This window comes from Physeter macrocephalus, chromosome 6, assembly GCF_002837175.3.
Source record: "Physeter macrocephalus isolate SW-GA chromosome 6, ASM283717v5, whole genome shotgun sequence".
NCBI classification, from domain to species: domain Eukaryota; kingdom Metazoa; phylum Chordata; class Mammalia; order Artiodactyla; family Physeteridae; genus Physeter; species Physeter macrocephalus.
Genome location: NC_041219.1, coordinates 44,165,509 through 44,177,460, shown reverse-complemented (window position 1 = coordinate 44,177,460; position 11,952 = coordinate 44,165,509). Strand labels below are relative to the sequence as shown.

Sequence of the window (11,952 nt, the reverse complement as noted above, 5' to 3'; positions counted from 1 at the left end):
CAACGGGAGAGGCCACAACAGTGAGAGGCCCGCGTACAGCAAAAAAAAAAAAAAAAAAAAAAAAAAAAAAAAAAAAAAAAAAAAGAAAAAAAAAAGAAAAATAAATTAAAGCAATCTTGTTAACAAGATATATTATTTTAAATGATAAATCTGAAGACAGTATAACAATGTGAAAATTCTAAAGTTAAGTGGATAAAGCAGGACATAAAAGTGTGTGTGTACATATACGTATTCTAAAATGATTGAAATAACATACATATTTGTATACATGTGCTCAAAGTCAGAAAGGGAAAGTGGAAATAATGTATATAGGTGTTTGGTAAGGGGTGCTGGGATCATGAACGCACTCTATAACGCACTCTGTCTATAAGGTTGTTATATTGTCTCCATGATAAAAAGAAGCAGATACTGTATTGTTTTAAACTGTCAAAATGATGGACCCCATTTTCGTATTCTGCTTTTTTCTTCAGAAAACAGCAGACAAAAATATGCTGGCAGAGCTGTACCAGTATCCACAGTTTGACGACTCTAAGCCAAACAACCTTCCAAATGGGGTGGACTTCTGTGACATGGTGGGCAATGTGATCCAGGCTGAGAGAAACCCCCTTAGTGGCAAGGTAAGGAAAGAGAGCGGCAGCCCCTCTGTGATATCCAGCCAGCCTCACACCAACCTGCGCGGCAGACACAGCGGTCCCAGTTTTACACACCAGGAAACCAAGAGTGGTGGCAATTAAGTTGCTGAGGGCCACACAGTTTGCAAGTGACTGAGCTGAGATTAGACACCAGGCCCACGTTTCCCAATGCCCAATGTCCCATTTTTTAGGTCCCCTGGGGAATGTTTTCCTTAGACCTTAATCCCAAGAAAAACTGTGCATCTACTGGAATGCTTTTAGTCTTATAACTGATGCTGGTTCCTGCTTTTCTTTGGCTCCCAGGAAACCCAAGGCAGATTTGTGCCCTGCCTTTAAGAGGACCCTCTTCAGGGGCTTCCCTGGTGGCGCAGTGGTTGGGAGTCCGCCTGCCGATGCAGGGGACGCGGGTTCGTGCCCCGGTCCGGGAGGATCCCAGCCCCGGTTGGGGAAGATCCCACATGCCGCGGAGCGGCTGGGCCCGTGAGCCATGGCCGCTGAGCCTGCGCGTCCGGAGCCTGCTGTGCTCCGCAACGGGAGAGGCCACAGCAGTGAGAGGCCCGCGTACCGCAAAAAAAAAAAAAAAAAAAAAAGGACCCTCTTCCATCCTGCTCGGGGGCCATCCCAAACTTTTACTTGCCTCCTCCTGGGATTCATTCTCTCAAATGTCTGTTTACCCGTGAACACCTTCAGGGCAGGGACTCTCCATCAACATACCGGGCACCTAAGTGCTCGATAAATATCTGTTGAAGAGCTGAAATGAAATCTTTTTGAAAGGAGGCAGGAGTGTGAATAAATAAACAATAAAGAACTAGCACACTCTTAACAAGTGTTGCCTAAGTGCCTGGCACTGTTCTAAGTGAGTATGTATGCTCTTTGTGCGTGTCACTCATTCATTTAACCCTCATAGCAGTCCTGGAGGTAGGGACTGTCATCATCATCATCTCCATTTCCCAGATGAGGAAATTGAGCACAGAGAGTTTCATTAACATTGCTCAGGGTCACGCAGCTAATAAGCTTAAGAGCTGGATTAGAATCCAGGCAGTGCGGTATCAGAGTCTGTGCTCTCCACCTCTCTGACGATACTCCCTCTCTAAGGAAACATGAGGAATGGCGGAAAAGACAAAGCCAAGAGCAGGGCTCAGAGAGCTCCTTGCTAACTAGGGTGGCTTGTGTATCAATGCACCATGCCCTCAGCTTCTGCAGGCTTGAAGGGAGTGCCAAGGAGTCTTTCCCTTTGCATCCAGGATGGGGGCAAGAGAGAGATCTCTGCTCCTCCTAATGGTAAGAGGAGAGGCAGCCTTACCATATCTCTGGAGCCAGGCTGCCTGCTTTTGAGCCTCCCAGGCTGTATAAGCTTAGCCAAGAATCCTAACCTTTCGATCCTCATTTTTCTCTTCTATAAATTGGGGATAACAGTTCCATCATCCAGCACCAACCGCAGAGATAGATGATGAAAAATAAAGTGAGATAAAGAATGAACTGCATAGCTCAGTGCCTGATACATGGCAAGCATTCAACAAATGTTACATATTATTGTGGTAGCAGCTTTGGAGTCAGGGAAGGTTCAAGACCCAGTTTAGGACAATGAAGCCTGAATTTTCTGCCTCTCTGAGTTCATTGATAGTTCTGTTCTAATTTTAGAACTCCATATGCTTACTGCTAACTCAGCAGGATTTCATGGTCCAGTGATTTGCATCTGTATAATATCTATGTTTGTTGATACTGATTATTACTGAATGAACACAGATGACAGCATGGAGCAACTGCCTAGAGTTATGGGTTCTGGTCCTGGCTCTGCCACTTGCTGGCTGTGTTACTTTGGGCAAGAGACTCAGCAATATCTTTATTTATTTTGGCCGCGCCGCGTGGCTTGCAGGATCTTAGTTTCCCCACCAAGGATCAAACCCTGCCCTCAACAGTGAAAACGCAGAGTCCTAACCTCTGGACCTCCAGGGAATTCCTGTGACTTCATCAGTTTAGTCCTCAGTTTCCTCATCTGTGAAATGGAAATAACACATGACTTGTATGATTATTGTAGGGGTTAAATGAGAACATGTAAAAACACCTGGCAAGGTAAATAGTTGGCACTCACTGAAAGGTTAGGTGTCTGTTTTTTTTTAAGTTGACCCCAAAGTGTGTTGACTCCAAAGATGACTGGCGGGGAGGTGGTGTGATTAATGACAATAACAAGCCATGGAACGTAGGCGGGAAAGCAGGTTTTGAGTGGAGATGATTATGAATCTGGCTGTGGCTCCAGGTAAATTTCAAAGAATAAATAAGTAAATAAATAAACAATAACAATAGCAATAATCATGTGAATTTTGTTTCTTTTCAAGTCTTTCTGTTCAGATAGAGAATTACAGCAGTTTCTCTCTTCTCCTTCTGTAAGAGCCATATGGCTGGATAGCTTCTGGTGGATCTTTCATGAAAGGTACCAGGTAAATGCAAATCCGATGGCTTCTCTCCCTCACTTAAGTTATTTTTCTGTGGCACAAGCCCCAGCCTCTTTAACATGGGTTGTAAGCCCTTCTGATTCCACGGACTGCCCTGGCAGCCTCATCTGTCACACCCTATCCCTTCCCCACCCATGCCTCGTCCATACACTATGGGCTGTAAACATTGCACCACGTCCTGCAGCTCCCCAGAGCATTAAGAACTGGTCTGTGTCACATGGCTGGTCAATGGCAGGGCAGAGAGTAAAGTCAGGACCTCCTGGCCCAGAGTTTGGGTGCTTTCCTCAACATTCTACCTCTCTGTATGTGTTTTATAGATCCTATAAAACAAATCAGTGTAGTATTTCATAAATAATATGAGATTAAATACCTTGAGAATAAGATTCCTAAAGATGAGAGAAATACTTAGTTAAGATTCCCAGTCCTTGGCCGCTTCAACAAGGGGCTCTAGTAATTCCTTCTCCGTTTTTATTCCTGGTAGCCAAAGAAGGAAGTCCAGAGCAAGCTGTTCGACCGGATAGCCCAGCACTATGCCTTTCTTTTGTCTCATGAATCCAGGTCCCACTACGAAGAGGCTCTCTTAAAAGTGAGCATCAATCGCTGTTTAGGAAAAACGTCACATTAGACAGCTGTTCACTGCTAGTGCCAAGTTAATGCCCTTAACGTGCTTTCCATAAGGGGGTAATTAGTAAGTTGTGATGTATTCATATACTGACTTGTAATGCAGTAGTTACCAAAAATAAGGTAGATCTATATATACTGATAGGGAAGATGTAGTGATGTATTTCAAGTGAAAAACAAAACTCCATGTTAGAAAAATTATATGTATATGTATGTGTGCCTATGAGTAGAAAAGAAAGTCTGGAAAAATATTTACCAAACTCATAGCAATGCTTATTATCTCCAGGGAATAAGGTTATAAGAAGCTTCCTTTTATATTTTATTTATTTCTATAGTATTTAGATAAGCATGAGATTTTTAAATTATGAATATATATGTGTGTATGTACATGTATACTAGAAGGGTTGCTAGAAGAAAATATAAGTGAATATTTACATGATTTGGGGGTGGGGAAGGACTTTCTAAATATGACCCCAAGGGATTAACCATAAGAAGAAGACTGATTTAACTATATAAATTATTTAAATTGCTACAGTCAAAGTTAAAAGACAAATGAGAAACTATGCAAAAAATACTGGTAACATATATGCCACACAACATAAAGAAGTCTTACAAATCAATAAGAAAAATGGACCAATGGACAAAGTACATAAACCAGAAATTCACCAGGGAAGAAATAAAAATGGGAGAAAAAGTTCACCTTTGACAATAATTGAGGTAATTCCCTGGTGGTCCAGTGGTTAGGACTCTGTGCTTCCGCTGCAGGGGACGCAGGTTCTATCCCTGGTCGGGGAGCTAAGATCCTGCATGCTGCATGGTGTGGCCCAAAAATAAAATAATAATAATTGAAAATACAAATTGAAACAATCCTTTGGTACATCTTTTTACCTAACCTACGAGATTGCATAGATTAAAAAGTGTAATTCCCAGTGTTATGAAGGACATAGGGAAATGGCACTCAGACAGCCTGAATGGGAAGTGAATTGGTACAGACGGGCTGAAAGGCACTTATACTAGTTAAGTGTCTGCTTAACAAGTCGCTTAGGCTTTCTGTGTCTCAGTTTCATCACCCATAAAATGGGGATAATAATGCCTCTCTCGTTGAGTTGTCCTGAGTATTAAATGAGATGATGTTTGTAAGGCATCTGACATATCACCCAGCGCACGAGAAGCCCCCAATATATAATAGCTGCTATTATTACTCTTATTATACCATCTTCTGGAAGTCATATTTGAATATATAGTAAAAGCTGCTTTCATTTATGCATTCAACATATTTTTTTATGCATTCAACAAATTTTTGATTGCTTAATATGTGCCAGACACTGAGCTAGCTTAATAAGTAAATATAATTATTCTGTATAATTTGTAATGCAAAGTCCTAGAAACAAGACAATATCCACAGATGTGGAATGTTTAAGTAAATTTTGATATGGTCACTCAGCACACTATTATGAAGGTCACTACTGGAAAAAAAAAAATCCCAAAGAGTTTAGAGTAACCCAGGGAAGTATTTATGTTATATGATGTTAAATTAATAAAGCCAGATATAAATGTATAATTTGACCTTAACCATAGTTAAAAAGCAACAACAGTACCACTTATGCACAGAAAAGGAAAAAAAACAACAACCAGGAAGTAGGACTTAATATTATCTCTGGGAGACAGCAAGATGGGTATGTCAAATGTACTTTGTCATCTTCTGCTCTAATCTTTGGCCAGGTTGTAGAAGGGCCTGAGGCACAGTCCGCATGTAGAGGAGCTGGGGGAGGGGGGTTTGCTGGCCAGCGCACCATGGTGTTTGAGGAGTGGTCCCCCGGTAGGGTAAGGGGTCCACCGAGATGTGGGGCAGCTGCAGATAGAAATTGCTTCCCTCGTGAACAAGAAGGCAGCACGGTGTCAGGTAGAGAGTTTTTATCACAGGTCCTTTCTGAAGCCAGGGGCTCTTTTCTGGGTGTGGAAATGTCTAGAATATTGCCTGAGCTCTGCTTGCCCCCCAGAGGTTGCCATCACTTCTGAGTAAAGCCCTGTACACCAGCTTCTGCTGCTGCTTCCCTCAGTCCTGGTTCAACACTCACGAATTCAAGTCTGACATCTGTAACACGATGAGCCTGTGGATTTCAGGTGAGAGGTGGCTACTTTCTCCTGGGGAAAGCAATTCTAGAAACACGTCTTCTGCCCCACACCTCTTCATCGAGGCAGTTGTTCTTTTCTCTCCTTGACAATAAAGAAAGTAAAGTGTGTGATTAGAGTCCGAGGAGTACTACTGATGATCCTCCTCCCTCAAACAGTTCTGAGACCTTCCTAGTCCCCTTTCGTCCCCAGCTGCATCGGCAGGGAGCAGGCTTCGGCACAGCCCTGTCAGTTAACAATGTGCTGTAGGCCGATGGACCCAGGAACCCAAAAGCAGTGTGCTGGCTAGATAATCCCACCTTCCACCCCCACTGTGACCCCACTTGACCCAACTGTCATCCCCCTCTCCCTGCAGCACACACAGTGCCCGCTTGATGTTTGCTTGTCAATTACTTTTCAGTCTCCTTCCTCACATCCCCCATCTCAACCCAGACATCCCCTGAGGTCCTTGAAAGCTGAGAGGTTCCCTGTGTACTAGGTACTGTGCTAAGTAAGCACCTTTCACATTTCCTACTGTGTTGAGGGTCTCCGAGATCAATTCCACTTTAGGAGATTTGCTAGAACTCACAGGTCTCAGCATACAGTTGTATTTATGGCTAAGATTTATTATTGCGATGTAGTAAGGGTACACAGCCAGATCATAAGGGGAAAGACAGGCAGTGTTGGAGGAATTCACGTGCAGCCCTCCTCCTCCCATGAGGAGTTATACAGAGCCCCTCATCCCCCTGCAGTGAACACGAGCAACATGTGTGTGACGTTTCTGTCCAGAAGCCCATTAGAGAAACAGCGCCCAAGGGTTTTACTGCAGGCTGCTCATGGAGGTACCTCTGTCTATCACGTACCAAAGTTCTAGGGAAGCAGGTGTTTAGCATCAGCTACGTTGTTATATAAACAGTCTAGGCGCAGTGAGTCACTCTCATCAGCTAGGGAATAAAATTTCCCCCAGCTTTACTGAGATATAATTGACCTAGGACACTATGGAAGTTTAAGGTGTACAGTATGATAATTTGATACACGTATATATTATGAAGTTTTTACCACAAGCAGGTGAGTTAACACATCCTTCACCTCACATAATCCCCATCATGTTGTTGTTGTTTTATGGTGAACATTTAAGATTTACTCTCAGGACCTCCCTGGTGGCACAGTGGTTAAGAATCTGCCTGCCAATGCAGGGCACAAGGGTTTGAGCCATGGTCCAGGAAGATCCCACATGCCGCAGAGCAGCTAAGCCCGTGCACCACAGCTACTGAGCCCGCATGCCACAATTACTGAAGCCCATGCACCTACAGCCCGTGCTCCACAACAAGAGAAGCCCCCGCTCGCCGCAACTAGAGAAATCCTGCGCGCAGCAACAAAGGCTCAACACAGCCAAAAATAAATGACTAAAATAGATACACGAAAAAAAATAAATAAATAAAAAGATTTACTCTCAGAGCAACTTTCAAGTGTACAATACAGTGTTATTAACTGTAGTCACCATGCTGTCCATTACATCCCCGGAACTTGTTCTTCTATAACTGCAAGTTTGTACCCTTTGCCCCACATCTCCTGATTTTCCCCACCCCCAGCCCCTGGCAACCACTGTTCTACTCTCTGCTTGTATGAGCTTGGCTGTTTTAGGTTACACACACATAAGTGAGATCATACAGTATTTGTCTTTCTCTCTGAGACTTATTTCACTTAGCAAAATGTCCTCAGGGCCCATCCATATTGTCACAAACAGCAGGATTTCCTTCTTTTTTATTGCTGAATAATGTTCTGTTGTGTATATATGCCATAGTTTCTTTACCCATTCATTTGTGAGTGGACAGTTAGGTTGTTTCCAGGTCTTGGCTATTGTGAATAATGCTGCAGTGAACATGAGAGTGCAGATATCCCTTTGAGATAGTGATTTCATTTCCTTTGGCTGTATATCCAGAAGTGAGATTCCTGGATCATATGGTACTTCTATTTTTAATTTTTTGAGGAACTTCTATACTGCTTCCATAGTGGCTGTTCCAACTTGCATTCCTATCAACAGTACACAAGAGTTTCCTTTTTTCTCACAACCTCGCCAGCATTTGTCGTCTCTTGTCTTTTTGACAATAGCCGTTTTAATAGATGAGAGGTGATGATCTTATTCTGGTTTTGATTTGCATTTCCCTGATGATTAGTGATGTTGAGCACCTTTTTATGTACTTGTTGGTCATTTGTATGTCTTCTTTGGAAAGATGTCTATTCAGATCCTTTCTCTTTTTCTAATTGGACTGTTTGGGTTTTTTTGCTACTGAGTTGTATAAGTTCCTTACAGACTTTGAATATTATCCCCTTATTAGACATATGGTTTGCAAATATTTTCTCCCATTCTGTAGGTTGCCTTTTCATTTTGTTGTTTCTTTTGCTGTGCAGAAGCTTTTTAGTTAAATGTAGTCCCACTTGTTTATTTTTGCTTTTGTTTCTTGTGCTTTTGGTATCATGCCCTCCAAAATCACTGCCGAGACCAATGTCAGGGAGCTTTTTGCCTGGGTTGAATTCTAGGAGTTTTATGATTTCAGGTCCATTTAAGTCCTTAATCCATTTTGAGTTGTGAATGGTGTAAGGGGGGGTCCAGTTTCATTCTTTTGCATATGAGTATCCAGTTTTCCCAACACCATTTATTGAAGAGACGATCCTTTGCCCATTGAGTATTCTTGGCTCCTTTGTTAAATATTCATTGATCATATATGCATGGGTTTATTTCTGGGCTCTCAATTCTGTTTCATTGATCTATTCTTCTGCTAGTACTATATTGTTTTGATTTTCATACCTTTGAAATATGTTTATTTATTTATTTTTGTACATTTATTTATTTATTTTTGGCTGCATTGGGTCTTCGTTGCTGCGTGCAGGCTTTCTCTAGGTGCAGCGAGCTAGGGCTACTCTTCGTTGCGGTCCACGGGCTTCTCATTGGTTTCTCTGGTTGTGGAGCATGGGCTCTAGGTGCACAAGCTTCCGTAGTTGTGGCATGCGGGCTCAGTAGTTGTGGCTCACGGGCTTAGCTGCTCCGCAGCATGTGGGATCTTCCCGGACCAGAGCTCAAACCCCTGTCCCCTGCATTGGCAGGCGGCTTCTTAACCACTGCGCCACCAGGGAAGTTCCTGTAATATAGTTTAAAAACAGGGAGTGTGGTGCCTCCAGCTTTGTTCTTTTTAAAGATTGCTTTGTCTGTTTGGAGTCTTTTGTGGATCCATACAAATTTTAGAATTTTTTTCTATTTCTGTGAAAAATATCATTGGAATTTTGATAGACATTACATTGAATCTATAGATGATTTGGGTAGAATGTGCATTTTAACAATATTAGTTCTTCTGATCCATGAACATGGGATATTTTTCCATTTATCTGTGTCTTCAATTTCTTTCATCAGTGTCTTAGAATTTTCAGTGTATAGATCTTTTAATTCCTTGGCTCTAAGTTTACTCCTAAGTATTTTATTGTTTTTGATGTTATTGTAAATGGGGCTGTTTTCTTTATTTCTTTTTCAGATAATTCACCATTAGTGTATAAAAACACAACTGATTTTGTTATGTTGATTTTATATCCTGGAATTTTACTGAATTCATTTATTAGTTCTAACAGTTTTCCGTGGAATCTTTAGGGTTTTCTATATATAATATCGTGTCATCAGCAAACAGAGACAGTATTACTTCTTGCTTTCCGATCTGGATACCTTTTATTTCTTTTTCTTACCTAATTGCTCCAGCAAGGACTTATAGTACTGTGTCGAGTATGAGTGGTGAGAGTGGGCACCCTTGTCTTGTTCTTTTTTTAAAAAATAAATTTATTTATTTTATTTATTTATTTTTGGCTGTGTTGGGTCTTTGTTGCTGTGAGCAGGCTTTCTCTAGTTGGGGCGAGCGGGGGCTGCGCAGGCTTCTCATTGCAGTGGCATCTCTTCTTGCAGAGCACGGGCTCTAGGTGTGTGAGCTTCAGTAGTTGTGGCACGTGGGCTCAGTAGTTGTGGCTCACAGGCTCTAGAGTGCAGGCTCAGTAGTTGTGGCGCACGGGTTTAGTTGCTCTGCGGCATGTGGGATCTTCCCGGACCAGGGCTTGAACCCATGTCCCCTGCATTGGCAGGCGGATTCTTAACCACTGCGCCACCAGGGAAACCCACCCTTGTCTTGTTCTTGATCTTAGAGGAAAATCTTTCAACCTTTCACATTTGAGTATAATGTCAGCTGTGGGCTTGTCATATGTGGGCTTTATTATGTTGAGGTATGCTCCTTCTGTACCCACTTGTTGAGAATTTTTATTGTGAAAAGATGTTGAATTTTGTCAAATATTTTTCTGCATTTATTGAGATGATCATATGATTTTTATCTTTCATTTTATCAATGTGGTGTATCACATTAATTGATTTTTGTATGTCAAAGCGTCCTTGCATCCTAGGGATAAATCCCACTTGACCATGGCCTATGATCCTTTTAATGTGCTGTTGAATTATGTTTGCTACTATTTTGTTGAGAATTTTCATACCTAGGTCCGTCAGGGATACTGGCCTGTAATTTTCTTTTCTTCTAGTATTCTTATCTGGCTTTGGCATTAGGATAATGCTGGCCTCCTTAAAAGAGTTTGGGAGTGTTCCCTCCTCTTCAGTTTTTTGGAAGAGTTTGAGAAGGATTGGAGTTAAAAGTTTTGTAGAATTCATCTGTGAAGCCATCTGGACTCGGGTTTTTCTTTGTTGGGAGTTTTTGTTTGTTTTTAACATCTTTATTGGAATATAATTGCTTTACAATGGTGTGTTAGTTTCTGCTTTATAACAAAGTGAATCAGCTATACATATACATATATCCCCATATCTCCTCCCTCTTGCATCTCCCTCCCACCATCCCTATCCCACCCCTCTAGTTGGTCACAGAGCACCAAGCTGATCTCCCTGTGCTATGCAGCTGCTTCCCACTAGCTATCTATTTTACATTTGGTAGTATATATAAGTCCATGCCACTCTCTCACTTCGTCCCAGCTTACCCTTCCCCCTCCCCACGTCCTCAAGTCCATTCTCTACATCTGCATTTTTATTCCTGTCCTGACCCCCTAGGTTCTTCAGAGCCATTTTTTTTCTTTTCTTTTTTTTTTAGATTCCATATATATGTGTTAGCATACGGTATTTGTTTTTCTCTTTCTGACTTACTTCACTCTGTATAACAGTCTCTGGGTCCATCAACCTCACTACAAATAACTCAATTTCGTTTCTTTTTATGCCTGAGTAATATTCCATTGTATATATGTGCCACATCTTCTTTATTCATTCATCTGTCGATGGACATTTAGGTTGCTTCCATGTCCTGGCTATTGTAAATAAAGCTGCAGTGAACATTGTGGTACAGGACTCTTTTTGAATTATGGTTTTCTCAGGATATGTGCCCAGTAGTGGGATTGCTAGGTCATGTGGTAGTTTTATTTTTAGTTTTTTAAGGAACCTCCATACTGTTTTCCATAGTGGCTGTATCAGTTTACATTCCCACCAACAGTGCAAGAGGGTTCCCTTTTCTCCACATCCTCTCCAGCATTTATTGTTTGTAGATTTTTTGATGATGGCCATCCTGCCTGGTATGAGGTGATACCTCATTGTAGTTTTGATTTGCATTTCTCTAATGATTAGTGATGTTGAGCATCCTTTCATGTGTTTGTTGGCAATCTGTATATCTTCTTTGGAGAAATGTCTATTTAGCTGTTTGTATCATCTTTAATTTCTTTCATCAGTGTCTTATAGTTTTCTGCATACAGGTCTTTTGTCTCCTTAGGTAGGTTTATTCCTAGGTATTTTGTTGTTGTTGTTGCAGTGGTAAATGGGAGTGTTTCCTTAATTTCTCTTTCAGATTTTTCATCATTAGTTATAGGAATGCAAGAGATTTCTTGTATTAATTTTGTATCTTGCTACTTTATCAAATTCACGGATTAGCTGTAGTAGTTTTCTGGTAGCATCTTTAGGATTCTCTACGTGTAGTATCATGTCATGTGCAAACAGTGACAGTTTTATTTCTTCTTTTCCGATTTGGATTCCTTCTATTTCTTTTTCTTCTCTGATTGCTGTGGCTAAAACTTCCAAAACTATGTTGAATAATAGTGGTGAGAATGGGCAGCCTTGTCTT

The 11,952-nt window shown here is 41.5% G+C and overlaps 1 protein-coding gene across 1 annotated transcript in view; it reads left to right on the top strand.

Moving 5' to 3' along the window:
* The window catches only part of FAM227A (family with sequence similarity 227 member A), a 109,330-nt gene that overhangs the window by 22,917 nt on the left and 74,461 nt on the right, over positions 1–11,952 (top strand). The window contains exons 6-9 of the mRNA XM_024127137.3: positions 471–617; positions 2,969–3,070; positions 3,567–3,671; positions 5,707–5,830. Of these exons, the coding sequence (XP_023982905.3) occupies positions 471–617; positions 2,969–3,070; positions 3,567–3,671; positions 5,707–5,830 (478 nt within the window). The remainder of the gene's footprint in view (positions 1–470; positions 618–2,968; positions 3,071–3,566; positions 3,672–5,706; positions 5,831–11,952) is intronic.